The sequence below is a fragment of the Carassius auratus genome, chromosome 5, assembly GCF_003368295.1.
Source record: "Carassius auratus strain Wakin chromosome 5, ASM336829v1, whole genome shotgun sequence".
Lineage (NCBI taxonomy): Eukaryota > Metazoa > Chordata > Actinopteri > Cypriniformes > Cyprinidae > Carassius > Carassius auratus.
Genome location: NC_039247.1, coordinates 3,567,101 through 3,590,039, shown reverse-complemented (window position 1 = coordinate 3,590,039; position 22,939 = coordinate 3,567,101). Strand labels below are relative to the sequence as shown.

Below are 22,939 nucleotides of genomic sequence, written 5' to 3'. Positions count from 1 at the left end.
TTCTTATTTTAATTTTCTCTCTTTCATTTCTCATTTTAATGTAGCGAAATAACAAATTAAAACGGAAATAAAAATATTTTGAAAAAATATACATAGAAAGCTACTAAAAATTACAAGAATTACTCAAATTTTAACTACAATTAAAATGAAAACCAAAAATCAAAATATTAATAAAAAGTTTAATAGTGTCTCAATGATATCCAGTAACACTCGTGTGTGCACGTGTGTGCATGTGTGTTCATATACTATAAGTATTATTTTAAATAAATCATAACCTGCAATTATTACCTTTTTTTCTATGTGAAAATATTTTTTTTCTTTATTGCTAACAAGCTTAGGCTGGCTTAAGGCGGTTTGTTAGCTGAGTGGTCATCCTATTGTAGTGAATTATTTAAAACATTATTTTAGGGCTAGGAATTGAAGGGAAATTGTAATATTTCTACTGTTCATAATAAAATCAGCAAATATACTCACTCACCTTGAAAAAGCAGCAGGGGTTAAGTATCTTGAGACAGATATCGTTTTAAGGCAGAGGAGGGTAAAAAGTTACGCATTACATTAGTGTTGAAAAGCAAGAATATCTGTGAGAGACCCAGCAAGGGACACAAATATCAAAGCAAATGCTGGGCTGAATTCAGGAAGGCTGCCATGATGTGCATTTGATCCCCGATAACAGAAAAACGGTTTTAAATAAAGAGGCCTTGGAGTGTCTGTGCGCAAAAGAGAGAGAGAGAGAAAATGAATAACTAGAGAAAGAAAGAAACAGACAGAGATACAGAGAGAAAATGCCAGACTGAGGAACCCCACTGGGAGGACAGTCAGAGGCCATTCTCATCTCTGTTCTGTGAAAGCACGCCAGTGTTCACACACCTCTGTCACATCCTCTCTTTATTACAGCAGCATCACTGCTGTGCACAGGATAGAAGGGAAACTAAACTGATGTATGTACAGAGGGACAATATTCCTCTGTGTGATTGTACCAATGTTCTGAAGCAAGGTAGCGAGTGTTTGGAAATGTCATTAAATGTATAAAACTGCAGATTTGTTGTAATTTGTTTCCCCAATCGAGCCACTTGTGTTCAATTACAGTCTTCTTGGCTTCAGTTTGCCTGTTTTAATTTATATCTGGCATATCCTAATATTTTCCTCTTCACACTCTCCACTGTGTATGTACAGTATCTTTGTATCACTCAAAGTGTGTTTATACTGTACGTGGTTTTGTCTCTTTGCTTGACCTGTGAAACGTGTTAGAGAGTGTTGTTACTGTCAGTTCCTCTGTTTTTATAAGAAGCAATTACATGGGCCGTCTAGGGAGAGAGAATGGGCATTGTGTTTTGACATCCTCCTTAGAGATCATCATGGATGAAATGCTCCTAGAGTTTAGTCATCACATTCACGCTGACTCTGTTTTCAAGCTCTGACTTGCCAGATTGTTATCAAGGAAAATACAAATGGTTATCAGAGAAGGTACTGCACAGTCTGTTAAGAGGATAAGCATCAGTATGTTCCATAGAATCAATCAAAAGCCCAGGTACGCTGAATGTGTCCACACTTCTCAGAGGGATCTGCTGTATATGCTCCGGCAAAGCTTTATTGATCTGTGTAGATATCTTTAAAGAAAAGCTGAATTGACATAACACAGTCTGTCGGGATGATAGTTTAGCTTGAAGGTGCGGGGAGGCGAAAAATCAATAGAACTCATTTCTGAATTTCTTCAAAAATGTTGAGCTAAGCCTTTGACTGATCCCGACTATGTGACTTTCCTGAGAAGAAAAAAAATAGCCAAAAAAGCAAAGCCGTTTGAGAGAGGTATTATAAAAAAAGAAAGAAAGAAAGAACTGTATTTACATTTCATTTACCATTTATAGCACTTTGACATTTATACTTGCCTTTTCACATTTCATTTTCAGTGGATGATTAATGTAATTCAGTGTGATGCGTTCAATAAAACTCAACTCAGTTTCAAAATCCGTCTGGTAATTCCCAATGTCTTTCTTTAAATAGAGACAACCTCGCATTCAGTTTATATTTCCTCATTGATAATGATATAGCTTAGTAACCCACTACTTCTATCTCCGCTGACACTCTCCATTTCCAATTTACCCATACAGTCCAGCGGAGTTTGACCTTTTGTAGTATAATCAAGCACATCTAGATCCTCAGTTAGAGAGTGAGTGAAGTGACATATGGTGACCCATACTCAGAATTCGTGCTCTGCATTTAACCCATCCAAAGTGCACACACAGCAGTGAACACACACACACACTGTGAACACACACCCGGAGCAGTGGGCAGCCATTTATGCTGCAGCACCCGGGGAGCAGTTGGGGGTTTAGTGCCTTGCTCAAGGGCACATTAGTCATGTTATTGCTGGCCTGAGGCTCGAACCCACAACCCTAGGATTAGGAGTCAAACTCTCTAACCACTAGGCCACAACTTCCCACACAGAGCACAGTGAGAACAGGACAGGATTGGATGGATTACTTTGTTCGATGGATGGATGAATGGATAGATAAATAGACAGAAACATTTTAAAAGGATGGATGGATGGAGAGAAACAGGATGGAAGGATGGAGAGAAACAGGATGGATGGATGGATGGATGGATGGATATCAGAACATTGCTTTGAGTGTGTTGAGATAAGAAAAGTCCATGGTGATAAAGTGTTGATAGCACTGTACATTATTGCAGGAGTGGAGTGTAAAATAAATCATTTATAGGTCTGGATGACTTGGATGATCTTGAGACTATGTGTGTGTGTGTGTGTGTGTGTTGTCTAAAGGACAGGTGCTCTCTTGCTGCCTTAAGGCAACCTCACGGTGCCTAAGAGCCTATAACTGCAGACAGAACTCTGAATTATTATATGGAAAATTGAGCTAAGACCTAGACTGCAGAGGTGAAAAAAAAAACACTTTGACCTGTTGCGGTACAGTTTATATTTCTGGGGTTGCATGACATCCTGTGCACTTACATCAGGGTTTACAAGTAGTGCTTGAGATTCTTATTATTCTATGACAGCAGCTGTGCTATTTACATACATTTTCCATTTGTATTTACATTTCTATGATATGCATGATTCAAAAATAGATGTGTTAACCCAACAGCCTTAATGAGGCACCTGTCATTTAAATGTTATGAATTCATGAAGGAGGCCTTATTTTAGTTAGTATCAATTCATTGCTTTTTTATGCAATGCCTGCAGTTTGCCAATATATGTCATGTATCTCATTCATATACATAACACTTGAGCTGAAAATAATGGATTCCCCTGAATAATTCCGTGGTGATTGTGGGCTACTTTAGTAGTTCAAAGACCACTGTTAGCTCCTGCTGTTATAGTAATTCCTCAGGGTCTGTGGGTGGTGAGTGTGGCATGAAGTGTCTCATGAGTTTCCTCCCCTGAGCTCTGTGTCCTCAGATCTAAACTGGGCAGGTCAATGTGATGAATGAGTTGTGTACAGACTCACAGTTAATCAGAATTTACTGGTTTTAAAATAGTTTAATGACATGATTGCACCAAAACACCTCAGTTGTGCAAACACTAAAGCAAACATGATATTGAGCATGAATCATGCTGGTAGGCAGGTAGATAGATGATAGATAGATAACATGTTTTTGCTTTGTAGCCTGAAATGAAGACAGGCACAGTTTTTGTTTTATCCAGCTGCATTTACTCAGTGCAACTTATAACATCCAAGTAAAAGATACACCACCAACATGTCAGAAAAAATAAATTAAAAAACAGAATTACTGGGTTGGAACAGAATCACCCCCTTGTGTCAGTATTTTGTTGAACCACCTTTTGCTTTTAATACAGCCTTTAGTCTGTTGGGATCTTTAGTCTGTCTACTAACTTTGGACATCTAGACTTTGCAATATTTGCAGAGCTGCTCAAGATGAGTTAAATTTGATGGTCAGCGTTTGTGGACTGCAGTCTTCAAGTCATTCCACAGACTTTCAGTGGGGTTTAAGTCTAGGCTCTGACTAGGCCATGCTAGGACATTCTCCTTTTTCTCCTTCAACCACTGTGTGCTCAGTACTGTGTGCTTTGAGTCAATGTAATGCAGAAGATTTTCCTCAAGAATTGTATGGCATGTTGCCCCATCCATTTTTTCCTTTTATAATGACAAGTGCTCCAGTCCCTGCTGCAGAAAAACACCCCCTAAACAGGATATTACCACCTCTATGCTCTAATGTTGGAATGCTGTTACTTGGATGGTGAGCTGTATTGGATTTCAGCCATACAGTTTGGTGTTGAGGCCAAATAATGTACATTTTAGTAAAATTTTAATCTCATCTGCCTCAAAATATTCAAGGTGTGTTTTGGTAAAACTCAGTCGTGACTGCATGTGACTTTTTGCTTGCAAACCTCCCATACATATGGAGCAAGATAATAATTCATGAAAAATACACAATGCACATGTGTAGCTCAATTCACATGCATGAAGACTAATTACAAATGCACGACAATGTTTATATATATATATATATATATATATATATATATATATATATATATATATATATATATATTCACAAAAAAATCAATTTACTTGCGCAAAATAAGAATATATATACATAAAATACATTTCACAAATGCAAAACACAATTCACAGATATACAATTGTATACAAAAAATGTGGTTTCATGCATGTGATTGGGCTATGCGTGTGTACATTGTGTCTTTTGCATGAATTATTATTGATACTAATCTTGCACCATATATACAAGTCACATTAGTGGAGAATTTGTGATATTGTTGTCACATGCACACAATGACCACTGCTTCAGAGTTGCTGTCAGCCTCTTGGTCACCTTCCTGACCAGTTTCCTCCAGCTCTTTCATCCAGTTTGAAGTGATGTCCACAGTTGAAAGTCAAATGGCTTTTTGTGCCACTGAGAAGGCGATTAACTACACCTGATTGAGTTTACAAGTCATTAATTTCAAAAGGGGGTGATCCTTTTTATCACCTGTTATTTATTATTTTATTTTTTGTGTGACATGTTAGTGTTGTATCTTTCACTTGGATGTTATAAGTTGCACTGAGTAAATCTTTGTCTGTCTTTATTTCAGTATGCAAAGTAACAAAATATGATTATTTTTAAGGGGTAATTATTTTCTATACCCACTATAGATAGATAGATAGATAGATAGATAGATAGATAGATAGATAGATAGATAGATAGATAGATAGATAGATAGATAGATAGATAGAATTGCGGATAGAAAGAACAAAGGATGGATGACGGATGTATAAATAGGTAGACAGAATAGTAAGCAGAAATAATGATAGATGGATGGATGGATATTGGATATATTTAATGGTGAACAGAAAGAACAATGGATGCATGGAGGGGCAAACAGATAGAATGACAGATAGAAAGTACCATGGCTGGACGGACAAATGGACGGACGGACAGACAGATACCTGACAGGCGGATGTCACAGACGAGAAACACACTGCAAATTACATGCCACGAAAAAATAAGTTCCTCGGAGTAATATAATAAACCAGCTCACTTCCTCTGGCAATCGCAGAAGTGGCGGAAGTACGTCAGTTTACCAGACTCCGAGCATTTACACTTCGCAGTGCGATTTGTGACGAGCAAGAACAGAGAGAAGAGGAGATGTGAATCATCCGCTGTCTCTTTAAAGCCACTTAACGAAGCTTTGCGTATTCCGACAAACACGCCGACGTCTCTCCCTTCAGCCGCAGCGAGCGGGCAGCGTTCAGGAATGGACGCGTTCAACTTACTCTCTGCTGGATAAAGAACTCTTTTCCTGGTTGGATACGATTTGTTTTCGGTGGATTGTGTGCTGAAGAAGGACCTTTGGGGGATATAACAGCGTTTTCAGCTTGACGCGGACCGTGTTGTCTCGGATGGTTTCGTGGCGTCGCTTCATGCTGAAACTTAGCGATACAATAAGTATTTGTAAATTGTTTGACAGACACGCGGATGCTTATTTTGTTGCTTCTGACACAGTGGGTCATGAAACGGGTGGAAATTAAAGCAGGGCCAGCAACATGAATCCAGCGCGCGGTCTGCATTACGTGCACACACTGATGTTGTTGTGTTCCGTTGTAACAAAGTTGCCGTGCGCTTGGAATTCACGCTACTGTAATTAAACAGCCATTTTGCACCTGTTTAAATGAAGCCAGGCGTTTCGATCCTGTGACGTTGTGGTTTGGATTATACACACGCCTCAACCTGCATGGATCACATTTGTTTATCACATTACGGAGCTTAACATCCAAGGTCACACTGTAAATTGTTTACAGGCTTCAGTATCTATGGGTGTGTTTTATTGATTGAGTGGAATCAATCGGTTTAGACGGGATCGAGTGTCATTTTTGTCTTTTTTGGTTTTTGCGGGGGGGCGGGGGGAGGACATCGCAACGATTTTAAAATGGAAGGGAAAGTGAAGCAGAGTCGCAGATCCCGTTCTCAGCGCGAGAGGGGACGGAAACGGGAGGCGCGCGCCGGGGAAGCCCGCGCTCGGAGCCCCTCGTCTGGTTCCGAACAGGAGCGAAGTCCTGGTAAAAACGCTCCGCCACGCTCCACATCCTCGAACAGAACCCCGCGACCCCCCCGGAGGAAGAGACGCGAGTCTAGTTCTCAGGAGGAGGATATTATTGATGGATTTGCTATAGCCAGTTTCGTCAGTTTGGACCGTCTCGAGGTGAGAAGCAGTTTAAATATTCTGAACACGTCCGACCGTCTATGGCCGCAGCAACGTTTCAAGTTTTTTTTCTCTATCTCTCTCTTTGTATGATTGTGATGACATAACCGCTTCTGAGTGTGTTAAACAGGTGTTTGCTCTTACCACAGCGCCGCATTCCAGGAGTTCCTTTCCAAGTTAACGCTTTTGAGGATAGAATACAGTGATAGTAGCCGCCGTGACGTAATAGAGGTCACGGCTATTGCTGTTTCTGATCTGTCACTCTTGCAGAAGTGTGTCAGCGTTGTTTGACAGCCTGGTCACTTCGAGGAATACAGTGAATCATTCTGAAGGGTCTGTTTGAAGTGTGCATAACAAGAAATTCAGTATCGCCTTCAGTTTGTCTTGAGTGCTTAAATGATTCATGACATAGCGGGAAGTTGTGGTTTTTATGGTTGTGGGGAATTTTTCAAATGTCACATCTGTTGACATACAAAACTGAGATAGCACCTACAATGATTGTGCTGTGGCTATGACAAATAGGTAGGCTACTGTCGTCCAAGATGAAGAAATAAAAAAAGGTTGCATTTAGTAAAAGTCTAGTTTACAAAAACTCAACACAACTGTTTTAAAGACGTTTCCAAAGAGTAGCCACATTCTTAGTTGTAAATATCAAGGCATTTTGGGGGGTTTACTGTGCAAATAATTTTTTTGCTTCCATAAAAGGTCAAATATGTGATTCGTTAATTTATTTAACCTAATGACCTTGACACTGTTATGAGGAACTCCATTATTTCTGTTTCGTGCATTTTTTTTTTTTTTTTTTTTTTTAGACCAAAATGGTTTCCTACTCATTGGGTGCCACACTGATTTTGATTTGCCAATTTATTGTTCTTCAAGTAATATTTAAATCCAAACTAGCTGCAGTGATTATTCTGATTATGCCAACCTACTTAGGCCAAAATTATTTTACATTATACTGCCTAGCTATTTATTATTTATTTAAGATATTTCAGATATTTTAAAGTTGTAAGTTCATCATAAATTATAGCCATTTTTATTAGTTCAGTTTTTTGTGCATTTTTCAATAACCTAACATCATTGTGCCATATGTCAATTAAAAACAGAATCCCCTTCATTATGTTCAAATTGCTTCCTAAAGTCAAGGTAAAGTACTGTAAACCTTGTTCACAGAGTGAATGTGGGCTGTGTTTGTTTTGTGTGTGTGTGTGTGTGTGTGTGTGTGTGTGTGTGTGTGTGCATGCGTGCGTGTTCCAGACAGGATCATTGATTCATCAAGTGGTATGTTTAAACTTGTTTAACCAATAGAGAAGGGCAAGTGAACGACAGCTTTACATAGGTGTTGTGCAAATAGCATTGACAGAGTTGTATAGTCAGCTGAAGTGGTGAGTTATTATTGGCTAGCGAGTGTGAGTCTGTGCAGGTACATTCATGACAAATGACAGTGGCCTAACATGACCATTGAACTGTAAAACAGGGCTCAGTCACAAAAACAAACAGAGATATACTTCTTACATTCACTGTGAAAACAGTTGGCATAGTACTTCTTGAGAGCAAACGATTTACATGTTACATTCATATAAAAAGGCCAGTCTGTGTGTTCATTTAAACATTAAATTGCTAATTGAGTAGTAATTTCTCTGCTTTGCAGACGTTTTTAGTCATTTGACCCTGATAAGTAGGCATTCCCTGGTTTGATTAATAATGGCATGCTTACATTTTCATTAACACGTTCATTTTTGATGACAAATAGTCAAGGTCTGCACCCTAGAGACTATATGCCTTCTCATATAAGTTGTTCATAGCACATCACTTTAAGTAGAAGGTGTTCTAGTTGGCATTATTCTTTTGAGAATCCACCCACACAAGCAGTGTATTTTAGGCCACTGCAGATAAATGCATCTTTTTTTGAACTTCTCTGGTTTTGCATGTCTGATGAACAGTTAAGTGAGTAGAGCTCTTCATCTGGCAATGGAAAAGAAATCCATCAGATGTCTTTGTTTGCTGCTTAATGGTTTACTTCTGAATCAGCTTACCTGCTTCTATGGATTTTCCAGGGTGATTTAAATGTCAGTTGTGGGATATGATGTGGTGTGGTAGAAGCTTTGAGATACATTTTTAGCAAAATTACATCGTATCTCCCAGCTCTTTAAGTCCTTCTGTGTAATGAAGTATTTGATTGATAAGGATGCTGCAGTTATTCTCCTCTCATGAGAATGAGGATGCTTGTGTGAGTGTGTGTGGTTGTTCTGGTTACAGGAAGTAAATCCTCTTTGCTGAGCTGTATGGTTATATATTCCTCTGGGTTTCATGTTACAAGTAGGAATTGTAATTGTATAATTTTACATTATTTGATTGTGAACTGTTTTGTTTGCTTTTCTGTAGGGCTGGACCAGAATATTTGAATATTCTTTGTGGGTTGGTATTTGAGTTTAAATTTTGCGATTCGAATAATCGTTTTTTGTTTTTTTTGAACACCAGGCATCCCCTGTGAAACGGTATTCATTCGCACTTAAATAGTAGTTGTTTTTTTAACTATTGGGCTGAAAGGTTCTAAGGACTGTGAGGTACAGTTACAGTTGTATTTCCACGTGAGCCTGGTATGATATCAAACCGTTCTCGGCCTGGACTACTCTGCCTGGCTACCAGTTTCTCCGTAGCTGGCTAAGCGGAAGCACGCTATTTGATCAAACCACAATAGTATCACAAACAGCCAAGAACATTCATTATAAAAAAGAAAAAAAAGTCTGCTAAAGTTTTGTCTGTGGAGGAAACTGGAGGATTTGAAACTGGCCTACCACATCAGCACATGAAGTTTGATAAATCACCCAAATTCTGTAGTATGCCTATAGTATATTGCTGGTGTAAAAAAAACAAGCTGGTTTTATCCTCCATGTTAATCAGTAATTTTACACACGATAAAAACGTGCACTTAATCTGCTTGAAAAATACTTGCAAATATGGCAGCCATAAAAAAAAAAAAAACTTACAGTAGCCCAGCCTAATAATAATCTGTCTATAAAAGTATTACTCTTAACAGACCTGTGTGTTTTGTATCACTAGTGCAGTGTCCGTTCTAGGAGCAAATAAGCCCTGCCCACGTGAGGTGCGCCGCTTCTGGCTTGCACTGTTCTGTAGTTTACTGAAAGTTAATTTGTTCTGAACATGTTGTATTTCCGTATTGCACTAAAATAAGGCAGCAACACAATCGCCACGCGTGAAGTCGATTGGATGAACAGTTCTCGACATAATATAAATGCAAACAGACAGACACACAGAGATTCCTGCCTTTATTGAAGAGAAGAATAGGTACAGCCCCTCCCTTCGAAGAAAAGTATCAGCGACCCCTTCCTTGCTATTGCATGTGAGTAAGTGTTTTGAAAGCATTATCCATATAAAACTGCCAATTATAGACAAGGCATTATAAAATGGTATACTTCTGATTTGAAACATCAGTGGATGGGGCCTATGGTACGATGATGTTAAACCATTTATCGTTGTCTTTCTCTAGAGGCAAATATCTTTGCCAGTGTGACATCACAGACCCCATAAAATTTAAACAAACTATTTTTGGAACTTGGTTATTTATATATTTATTTGATAACACGGAATATGTTTTAATCTATGGAATCTGCAGGGTGTAATAATAGTGCAAAGACTTATTATATGTCAAGGATATTTTGATGTCTCATTTCATGACCCTTTTAAGATATGAGAAGGATGATGGAAAAACTTTTTAATATTCCCTAATTATTGTTTAGTTTTAATCACAGAAAATCGCTCCAACAGCTGGTGTCCACACTTGCACATTAACTGCTCTGAAGGTGTCAAAACTTTTGATAACTATTCTAAATGTATCATGTCAGACAGGAGGATGGAGAGATGTGGTGAGGCACTGGACAGAGTTTTAATGTTTTTAAATAAAAATGTCATATTTGTCTCTTTGAGAGCGGAAGCAAGTGAGTGTAGGAGATGAAGAGGTGGACATTTGAATGATAATGAAAACCGTGACCTAATATGCTGCTTTTTTTTTTTTTTTAAGATTTCATCGAGGTCATGTGGTTTCATAAGGGCTTGTTTGACTTTGACTCTAGTCAACACAATGTTCTGCGAAAGGCTGTAAACAGTAAGCAGTTTTCAAGGCCACATTTGAAAATTCACCTTGTTTATCACTTGCCCTGTTTTCCAGCAATTTTTTTTATGAAACACTCGCTGGCAGAGAAAGCTGTTCAGGGATGACAGAAACGACGGACTGGCATTAGTGCTCCTCTGAAAATTGCAATAAAAATAATGGGGAAGAAATTGAGAGGAGTCATAAGTGGCTCATTAAGTAATAGAGTGTTTTCTTTTTAAACAGGCAGGCCTTCCCTATTCCAAGTTTCTCATTCTGTGAAAACTGTTTCTGTTAAACACTTAAACATTGAATTTGAGGATATGGTTTTATGATTTATGAGCATATGAGTAATTTTTTACTTGTGTAGTTCTGACACCATACAAATGTTTGCTGTAAACTTGTTTCTGACATGTTGGTGCCTGTTTTTACTTTCGTTTTCAATGCTTTTGGTTATCCGAGTTGTGGTTTCTGTCTGTTTCTGGGTGTTGTTGAATCATTTCTCCAAACAAGTTTCAAATCATTACATGTACAGGTTTGTTGAATAAATATATCAAACAAGGCCTTAATCTAACCAAAGGAAATTATTTTATCTGCTTTATTTTATTGGCTTCTTTTTGTTTATGTAAGTGGTCATTAAAACATATAGTATTTCAAGCATTTTACACCTCTACAAGTACAAAACCAAATATGATTTCTGTTTAAAATTGGCAACTTTATACCCCGATATGGATTGCACATATATATGGCTAGATAATGTATTTGAAAATTAATGTAATGTAAAGGAGTGAAAAAGCGTGAACCAAATAACATTCTTCGGAGCCACTAAAAGGTTAGCTGCTTGCTAGCGGTAGCCTGTTGCATAACAGTACATGAAAGTTCACTTACCACATACACAGAGTAAGGAGAACAGTCTGATAGGATGATGGTGAATGATTTGCAGATCATGAGCACCAATGACAAACATCTAATCTTGTCAAATGTGTCGTAAGTACTCCTGTCTGTTAGAGTCCTTGTGATTGCGAATCTCAAAAGCGGTTTCAATAGTGGCTCCCTGATGCCCGCAATTTATATACAGTCGCCTATACTTGACCAACGATATAATTGCGAGTAAAAGTACTGAATAATTTTTTTTTTTTATCCTACCATCTTGTACGCTATTTATTCACTTTAGGGTTTCTGTAGTACACATTTCCTTTCCGATTTAAGATTTCAGCTAACATTGTGATGTCTGTCAGCCATCAGCCCAACCCTATGTCCTATACAGGTGCTGGTCATATAATTAGAATATCATCAAAAAGTTGATTTATTTCACTAATTCTGTTTAAAAAGTGAAACTTGTATATTAGGGCTGCACGATATTGGGAAAAAATTACATTGCAATATTTTATTTTTCTGCGATTAAATATCGCGATATGAAATCTAATCAAATGTTTTCTTACAAACAAAAATGGGGTGAGCACACTTACATTCTCATTTTAAATGATTTAAACATCGACAACATCGGGTCAATTTCATTAATATGCGCGAGGGAGAGCGAGCAAGACAGCGCTCATGTTGTTTGAAGACGGGCTCGCTCGCTCTCGCTCTCGCTCTCGTGCTCTATCTCTCTCTCTCTCTCGTGCCCTGTCTCTCTCGCGCGCACTCTCTCTTTCTCTTGCTCCCTGTCTCTCTCGCGCCGTACAGTTAATGAATAATGGATCAACTACGAAAGCCTACATCGCACATCCTGCGATGTGACTATCGTGGATTCGAACATCGCGATTTTGATGCTTAAATGACACATTGTGCAGCCCTATTGTATATTACATTTCATTCATTACACAGAGACTGATATATTTCAAATGTTTATTTTGATGTTTATAACTGACAACTTATGAAAATCCCAAATTCAGTATCTCAGACAATTAAAATATTGTGAAAAGGTTCAATATTGAAGACACCTGGTGCCACACTCTAATCAGCAAATTAACTCAAAACACTTGCAAAGCCTTTAAATGGTCTCTCAGTCTAGTTCTGTAGGCTACACAATCATGGGGAAGACTGCTGACTTGACAGTTGTCCAAAAGACGACCACTGACACCTTGCACAAGGAGGGCAAGACACAAAAGATCATTGCAAAAGAGGCTGGCTGTTCACAGAGCTCTGTGTCCAAGCACATTAATAGAGAGGTGAAGGGAAGGAAAAGATGTGGTAGAAAAAAAGTGTAGAAGCAATAGGGATAACTGCACCCTGGAGAGGATTGTGAAACAAAACCCATTCAAAAATGTGGGGGAGATTCACAAAGAGTGGACTGCAGCTGGAGTCAGTGCTTCAAGAACCACTACGCACAGACATATGCAAGACATGGGTTTCAGCTGTCGCATTCCCTGTATCAAGCCACTCTTGAACAACAGACAGCGTCAGAAGCATCTCGCTTCAAAAAGGACTGGACTGCTGCTGAGTGGTCCAAAGTCATGTTCTCTGATGAGAGTAAATTTTGCATTTCCTTTGGATATCAGGGTCCCAGAGTCTGGAGGAAGAGAGGAGAGGCACACAATCAACATTGCTTGAGGTCCAGTGTAAAGTTTCCATAGTCAGTGATAGTTTGTGGTGCCATGTCATCTGCTGGTGTTGGTCCACTGTGTTTTCTGAGGTCCAAGGTCAACACAGCCGTTTACCAGGATGTTTTAGAGCACTTCCTGCTGCTGACCAACTTTATGGAGATGCAGATTTCATTTTACAACAGGACTTGGCCCCAGCACACAGTGGCAAAGCTTCCAGTAGCTGGTTTAAGGATCAATGGTATCCCTGACCTTAACCCCATAGATTTGTGAAGAGGAAGATGTGATATGTCAGACCCAACAATGCAGAAGAGCTGAAGGCCACTATCAGATCAACCTGGGCTCTCATAACACCTGAGCAGTGACACAGACTGATCGACTACATGCCACGCCGTACTGCTGCAGTAATTCAGGCAAAAGGAGCCCCAACTAAGTATTGAGTGCTGTACATGGTCATACTTTTCATTTTTATACTTTTCAGTTGGCCAAGATTTCTAAAAATCCTTTCTTTGTATTGGTCTTAAGTTATATTCTAATTTTCTGAGATAATGAATTTGGGATTTTCCTTAGTTGTCAGTTATAATCAACAAAATTAAAAGAAATAAACATTTGAAATGTATCAGTCTGAGTGTAATGAATTAATATAATGTACAAGTTTCACTTTTTTTTTTTTCGGAATTAATTAAATACATAAACTTTTTGATGATATTCTAATTATATGACCAGCACCTGTATGTTTGTGCTAATTGTTTTACACCGGACTGCCTCACAAACGAGGGTCAGTTCAGTGCTGGAGTTGTACAAAGGTTGCTTCTGAAAGAGGAATCGATAACAATGCTTTGTTGGGTGAACATCAGCTTCAAACAAAGTAAGCATCATTTATCATATTTTGTTTTCCAAAAGAGCTTCTTGGCTCTCTGTAAGACTAATGTTGCTAAATCTACCATAGTATCTGTCTGTTTACAGAGAATGATTGTAAATAGGAATGTGGTAGTTAAAAATTGCATATAGTAGCAATGTGAAGTCGACTGCTTGAAACTGACGAGCTCATAATGTGATGGCATACAAAGGCACCATGAGACCAGCTATGTCATTATTTTTATTGCACCGTGCTCCCTGTCTGTGTAATTCATCAATGCCCATTTACTTTAAAGTACAATCCGATTTGGTGATATTGTCCTGTTTTGCTGGAGCATGAGATCTTGAAGCTCCACACTCATCTAAAAAGGGAGGCAGGAGCACCAGCTCATTTGAATTTAAAGGGACAAACACAAAAACTGCGCGTTTTGGCTGATACCCTAAAAGTGGCAATTTCAGCAAGCTATAAACAACTGTTTGTGGGTATTTTGAGCTAAAACTTTACATACACAATCTGTGGACATATGACAATTATTTTACCTCTTGTAAAAAGGGGCATAATAGGTCACCTTAACATGAAAAATGCCTCAAAGGGAACTTTTTGTTTTAAATTGATTCAGTGCAGTCAAAGTTAATGGACACGCATTAAAACAATTGCCCTTTTCACAATGTTGCTTTATTTAATGTCACCAACATAATCATCATGATTATATTGCCAATTTTTTGATAAATCACCAAGTCTAACTCACACACGCACATTATTGCTTCTTAGTTGGCACAGGCTGAATGAGAGTGTGTGTGTGCATTCTCATTGGTGAGCCTCTGTGTGTGTGTGTGTCTTAGAGCATGTTTTCTTTATAAATGATGCTTGCTGTGAAAGCAATTAGCGTAACAATTGTCGACAAGCTCCTGCTCTGAACGTGAGATGGCTGCCTTGGCTCTACGGGGATAAGCCTTTATGGTGTAACTGATATTAAGAATAATTGCTGAGAGTGCTATTCCCACATTGAAATAAGATATGGAGATGGGAGAGGTACTCAGCAGGCTATCGTCCCCTCTCTCACACTCCTTCCCTCTCAATTACCCTGCCCTAGTACATTTTATTGCATTTATGCTTTGCTGATTGGTGTGAAACAAAAGGCCTGTAAGCCTCAGTGACCTTTTCAGTGTTAACCTAGGTCTTGATTGGCTAAACGCTAGCAGGAAAGGTCATCAAACCAATTGCAAAATGTTACTCTCTGTCCCATTGGATCTGATGACTTGGAAAATTGTGCTCAAAATCTGAATGGACATACTGGTTATTTTATGTATACAGCTCATTTGCATTCAATGATCCCGGTTAATTAAAATATGTTCTCCAAATATTTTGCTAATGTATTAAAGGGATAGTTCACCCAAAAATTAAAATGACTCCAAGCCATCCTAGGTGTATATGACTTTTTTTTTTTTGATGAATTTAATCAGTTATATAAAAAATGTCCTGGCTCTTCCAAGCTTTATAATGGCAATGAATGGGGGTCGAGATTTTGAAGCCCAAAAAAGTGCATCCATCCATCATAATATGTGCTCCACACAGCTCAGGGGTTAATAAAGAGTTTCTGAAGTGAATGGATGCATTTTGTTCGGAAAAATATCCATATTTAAATCTTTATAAACTGTACTCCCTAGCTTCTGCTAACTGTTGTATGTGCATTCACGAGAGAGTGGAGTTACAGTAAGTGGTATAGGATGTAGACTATAGAATAGTCTATTGTGTTTTCCAGTCAGACTACCAAAATGTAAAAAAACTCTGCCCGACGGGCATCTTAAATGCATATCTCCTGTGGGTCCTTAAAAACTCATAAAGTAGTATCAAACTTAAAGCCATAACAAGTTTTAAATACGTTAAATGGTATAAAAATGTCTTAATTTCAAGAGGTCTTACAGTTGGGGACGGAAATACAAGAGTCGCGATATGGTTGGATTAAACTTCAAAAGGCAATGATGTCCTTGAATAAGCGTTGTACGTTTCAAGTCAAAACGTGGCTCGGATGTATTTATTTGAATGTATCTGAAAGGAACCGACTGTCCTCAGAAACGCGCCATTGGCTTTTTTACATTTAATTTTACCTATAATTCCTGAAAAAGCAATGTTTATGAGCGTGGAGCTGCTTTGTTTAAAGCCGTTACTGAGGAAACTGCAATATTTCAGTGATTATGGAACTAATTGATATTTTGAATCCCTAATCTTAACAAAATATTATATCTACTTAATGAAAATAAAGTTCTTGCAGGATTCCTAAAGAAAACAAAACAATTGTAATACAATAAAATAAATTCAGATGTTCAACATTCTAGGAACCTTTCAACATGGATTTCACAGGTTTTTTCAGTTTGTATGTTGGAATCAAATGGAATCAAAGAAAGAGCCTACTGCCCATGGCTCCCTGTGTGAGGCTATTGACATGGGACGCGGCAAGCAGTGGAACCGAGGTGCCACCATTAGCCTACTGGCAGCAAACTATATTAACGCTAATGATCGTTGCATGCCTTAATGGCTAGTATTTCCTGTCACTGTTTAAGTTTAGAGATGAAGATTGCTATCTAACAATTAGGATATGATTTTAAAATGAAACCACTGCGGTGAATCTTGGAATAATTTACTTATTCATTTTTTTTAAATAAAGATATTCCGTTTTGAGAACGATACAGTATTGCCAAACAAAATATCGCAATACTCATATTTATCGATATTTTCTTACACCCCTATTCAGTATTGCATAAAATGAAGTTAAGTGACAACACAGCCCTTTCACCACCACTGCTTGCTGCCAGTTCTAGAAGGGTCATCTTGATTTTTTGGCTAAATGATGATCGTTAGAGCATGTACGGTTTAATACTGTAGTGTTTAAATGTACAGCCATTGCTCTACTTCAATGGTCGCTGCAGATGACAGCGCTTTTTTTCTGTATTCTAGCTTACAGCTTAATGACTTCCTGCCAGGGCTAAATTATGTGCTCACTTCATAAATCCCCCCCTATTTTCGGCCCTAACCTTCCCTCGCATGCACCGCTCCAGGTGCTGATGAAACCGTTCCCCTTCTGCATAATCATATTTCCTCTAGCATGAGCCAAAAACAGCCAGAGAGCCAGAGCTGCTTTTCTCTGGAACACTCCCCTGTACTCGTCCCTCATGTTCCATGACTTTTAAATGGTTAAGTGGGAGACTTAGATTCAAATTAAATACAGTATACTTGTACAGAATTAGACAAGTAGGAATTCTAGAACTTTGATAAACATAACCACACAAATTTTTAACCTATAATAATTGTATAACTTAATATGAAGGCTTAGTCTACATATATTTTTAGATGCACTATTTATATATTTTATGCTAAGTATATATATATATATATATATATATATATAAGCACAACTATCCAAAAGTTTGGTTTGGAATAATTGTTTTAATGGTTTTGAAATAATCCCGTTTTTTAATGTAGTTTATTCCTGTGATGGCAAAGCTGAATTTTCAGCAGGAATTACTTCAGTCTTCACATTCATGATCCTACAGGAATAATTCTCATATGCTGATTTGGTGCTCAACAAACATTAACATGAAGTTTATTCTTCAGTATTTCATTGTGCATTTATTCCAGTGGATTTATGCTGAATATAATACCAATTTATCCAAGCTATTCTTCCATTTTTCTGTTGCTGGAGTGTAGCCTCGAGCATACAGATGATCTGTGGTTAGTGAACATTGACGTGCAGCGTCAACACTTCCAGAGTAGAACCTCAAGCTGTCACAGCATGAGTCAGGGCTGGTTGCTTCCAGTGTAAAAGTGGTGTTATTGTCTGTAGGCAAGTTCTGGATGGGGGGGCTGATGTCTTGGAAATCATCTTGCCAACAATCTTACAGGTGTGAAATGAACATTCTAAAGCAGGATTACTGTGCCAAAGTTATTGTGTGTTCTAGAACATTCACAGATAATGAATGATGCCAATCCAAATAATGAAATACTTCTATTTCATTACTTATATAAGCAATGGATTGTTTGTATAGCTTTTTATTTTTTTTTGTTTAGCAATCAAGGGATTTCTGTATATATTATTTTTAATAACTAAGAATGCACATCCAAAAAAACTGTATGGTATTTCATCACAGGTTTGTCTTTCACTAATCACAATTTAGCTTAAAACACTTTTGCCCAATTAGACACATGAAAAAGCATTTGATATCCCCTCATTCTTGGAGAAAAATATGGCACACTCTAGATTAAATATGGGTTCACCTTCAAAGAGGATAAACATGACTGACCCTTGTGCTGACCACATTGTTGTGAATGGTGAATTATTGGCTGCTGAGACCATGAACCCATTGCAATTTACCTGCCATTTGTAGTATCAAGTGTTTAATAGGGATATGCGGGTATAAAAGTTTCCTGTTGCGATAAATTGATAAAGCTTTTATCATATATAAGGTATATGGTATTTTCATGGTTTTGAAATTTAGTTTAAAAAAAGGTGGTCATAATACAATATAACTGGTTAAATAACTTTTTTTTTTCGTCTAACAACAGTAACAACATTTAAATACAATAAAGAGATACAGAAAAATATATAAAGTTAAAATATTATAAAAAAATATTTAAGGTGCAATTCATGAGCAATAGCTACATTTGCTACAGAAGTTATTTATCTTTGTTAAAAAATACAAGTCTTAGTTCATGGTAAGCTCATTAAATAACACAGCTGAAACTTTAGATTTTAGTGAGTGTTATTAAATATTGGAATACCTAAGATTAATGAATGTTCAGAAGAATGTTTCAATGGCAGTTTGTCAACTAATGAATTGTTAACTAATGAAGCCCTAATGTAAAGTGTGAATGAACAATAATCAAAATACTTTCAAACAATATCTAGGCCATAATGTAGTCCAGATTAAAATGGGGAAAAAAGTTTGGAAATAAATAGCCCATTTAGTCTAGATATTTAAGTATTTAACGCTGTGATGAACACCATAGCGAAAACCACAAAATCTGAATGGCTATTTAAATATGTTTTAGAAAGCAGCACAGCGGCATCCACGCATCTTTTAAGCAGCATACAGCTGTGTTGTGCATTTTGACCAGTTGATGGGAAAATTATTCTTAAAATGCATTCCAAATTCAGAATAATTTGTAATATATAATTATTCACAGTATTTAGAAGTGCTCACGATAACGATATCATTCATATTCAATACCGTGATATATCGCATTCCCGAAAACCGACACATGTCTGATTGGAATTGTTGTCTTGGAAATACTGAGCAGTCAGTGTGACTGCAGCATTGTGTTTTTTCCATGTAAATGCAATAAGATGCTATACAGAATGCTTTACTCATGGTCAAATGGTGTTTGTCGGGGAGCAGCTGTTATGTTGATGTTGTGGGTATTCGACTGGGCAACAGAGAGGCCCTGACTGTCTGGCTACATTGAGGCTGGAAATAGCATACTGCCCCACACACACACACACACACACTGCTGCCACAGTGACAATGCATTGGAAATATAAGAAAAACACCCTACTCTGCTGAGAGGAACACAGTTGTGCTTCACTGCCATCAGTTCCGACTTCCGAGTTGACTGTATTCCAGTTGTTACTGGAAAATTGTCTTTTTGTCAGATGTTTTAACCTTAGTGACGTGACAGCAGTGACGGATGTGGCTTTGACATGCTTCACAAATGCAATAACTAAAAAAATAAAATAAACTGTAGCCAGTCTTAAAATAGTTATGTTTTAATGTTTTTGAACATCTCCTATGCTTACCAAGGCTGCATTTATTTGACCAAAAATACAGTTAAAACAATAATATTGTGAAATATTGTTACAATTTATGTGGAACTTGTGTGGAAATTGTGTTTTCACAGTTTTTGTAAAAACTTTTAGATTAATAGAAAATTCAAAAGAATGAACTTTTTGATTTGACAATTTCTTTTACTAGAGGAAATAGAAGGTACACCTTCATTAGGTCTTAGCTATTCACCTTTTTGGGCTCCTGTAGCCTGTGTGAGACCGGCACGGGGTCTTGGGCAGGTTTATTCTGTACGCCTCAGAGTGCTCTTCCAGAACTGGCACACTGTCTGGCTGTTTATTGGTTTTGTAATGGGATCCATATCAGGAATTTTTGGCAGACACAGAGTAAATGAGCTAACACACATTTGAACCCCACAGGATAAATAGGAGTCATTGTTTGGTGCAGAAAGCACAATAGTGTTTCTGTCTCAACACCACGGCCTTAACGCTTCATAGAGCCAGAGAAAGATATAACAAAGCTTTGGTCAAAGTAATCAACTAATTGTGTGATTTCCTGACCTGAAGGTTTTGTAAAAACTCAAAGGAGGTCTATTTAGTCTGTGAAATTGCTGTGATTCTCACCCTCAGCTGTGTGGTGTACTACACAACACCTATTTTATTTGTTGGTCTGCATTCCATGGAGATGGGAAGGTGGGGTGTTTGGCACCAGTCCTGCAATGATCTCTCCAAACTCTGCTGACACATGGGTGTGGAACACGTACACACTTCACACGCAGCTATAAAATGCCTTTGTGACATTTGGTCCTTTGAAATCTTCCTAAAAATCTTCTAGACTGTTGGTTCTAGAGTGCTGCAGGCAGAAACGTGGTTCTTGTGATCCAGGGTGCTGACTGCATTGCAGCCATTCTTAAAATGTACACGTCTAATCACTTCGCTGTTGAATGCTCTGGACCATTCTTTGGGCTGAGAGTCCTGGACTGAATTTCACATCAAGCTCCCTGAGACCATAATGTTAAAGAGTGTGAGATTGATAATTGCTTGTATTTTAATTGTTTTATAGTCTCATAGTTTCAAATATTTATTTATTGACTGCGTTTCGGTAGTCAATAAATTAATATTTTAATATTTTTTTTTTTGCATAGTGTGCGGGATTTGTTTTTTGCTTTTTAGTTTTTGACCTTGTTGGTCTTTGTATCCAACTCACCTATCCTATCTACTGATGTCAGTTTTGCAGAGTTTAATTGTTAAATAATCTCACAGTATGAAATGCAGTGTTTCAAACTCAATGATTCTTTCTTCAGCACACAAAATGTAAAAATCATCAAGGCATCTTAAATGTATCACAGTTTCAAAAAAATATTAAGCAGCACAACTGTTTTCAACATTAATAATAATAATAGAGCTGAAACAACGAATCGATTCGTCGCTAAATAAATTTTATTTGCCATAAGCAGCTCATTTCGTGCATATTTCAAATCTGCGGTGACCAATGTGTGGCAGTAATGAGCCACCGGAGGTTTTACTCAGCCAGTACAGCAGGTGAAGTAGCGAAGAGCCAATAGCTAGCGTTTTCCACGCATTTTTAGGTGCGATATGTGAACGGCCCCTAAGAATTTTATTTGTGCAGATTCTCCAGTACAAGGTTGTTTGCAAATGTTTAGTCGTAAAAGCTGATAACATTGCTTTTTAACAGTTAACATTTAAAGCTTTACAAACATGTCATGTGATCAGTTTGTCGTTTACCAGTTCATAATTCAGACTTGCAGCCTAATTATGACTGAATGAGAGAGGTAAATGTTTGAGTATATTTAAAATGCACTTCTTTTCTAAGTAATAATAATAATAATAATAATAATAGATTTTATTTATAATGCACTTTTCATTGGGGGAATCTCAAAGTGCTACAATAAAATAACAAGATCAAAACATCACAGATTACTAAAACATGACAGCTCAGCAATTATATGCTTTCCTAAATAAAAAAGTCTTTAGGTTTGCTTTAAAAGTGTCCAGTCTCTGTGTGACTCGCAACTGGACAGGAAGATGGTTCCAAAGCTGTGGGGCTGCAGAGCAAAAAGCTCGACCCCCCATAGTACAAAGCTTGGTGAAAGGAACTTGAAGGAGCATGCTTCCTGATGATCTGAGGGTACGATTTGAAAGTTGCAAATTGATCAAATCTTTGAGATATGATGGTGCCTGGCCGAAAATACATTTGTGAGTTAACAAAATGATTTTGTATTCAATCCGGGTAGAAACAGGGAGCCAATGGAGTGATTTCAGAATGGGGGTGATATGTTCAAATTTCCTTACTTTCATTAGGATTCTAGCCGCGCTGTTTTGGATGTACTGCAACTTTTGTATGTCCTTAGCAGGAATCCCAACAAAAAGTCCATTACAGTAGTCCAGCCTTGAGGAGATAAAGGCATGGACAAGTTTCTCTGCATCTGGAAGAGTTAACAGGGGGCGGAGTTTGGAAATTTTTCGTAGCTGATAAAATGATGTCTTACACAGATGTTTTATGTGGCCGCTGTAGGTCAACTGTGCATCAAGCTGAACCCCCAAATTTGTGACTGAGGAGGAGAGAGTAATAATCTTGCCATCAAAGAGGAACTGAGATATAGGAAAAGAACGAATCTGATGGGGGGTACCAACAAGGAGTCCCTCAGTTTTACTACTATTTAACTGTAAAAAATTTCCATTCATCCATGCCTTTATCTCCTCAAGGCATGCGGTGAGGTGAGAGATGGCTTCTGAGGGGTTAGGGACAGTTTTGATATAAAGCTGCGTGTCATCAGCATAGCAATGGAAGGACAGCCCATGTCTGCTGATGACGTGCCCGAGAGGTAACATATAGATGGTAAAAAGGATGGGACCAAGAACTGACCCCTGCGGAACACCACATGTAACGGTGGACAGCCTGGACTTACATCCTCCCAACATAACACATTCAGTTCTGCCAGACAGG

At 37.9% G+C, this 22,939-nt stretch overlaps 1 protein-coding gene across 1 annotated transcript in view; it reads left to right on the top strand.

Annotated features, from left to right (window-relative positions):
- Positions 1-5,377: 5,377 nt before the first annotated feature.
- Positions 5,378-22,939, top strand: part of fbrsl1 (fibrosin-like 1) — a 65,072-nt gene continuing 47,510 nt past the window's right edge. The window contains exon 1 of the mRNA XM_026244679.1: positions 5,378-6,682. Coding sequence (XP_026100464.1) covers positions 6,410-6,682 — 273 coding nt within the window. The 5' untranslated portion in view covers positions 5,378-6,409. The remainder of the gene's footprint in view (positions 6,683-22,939) is intronic.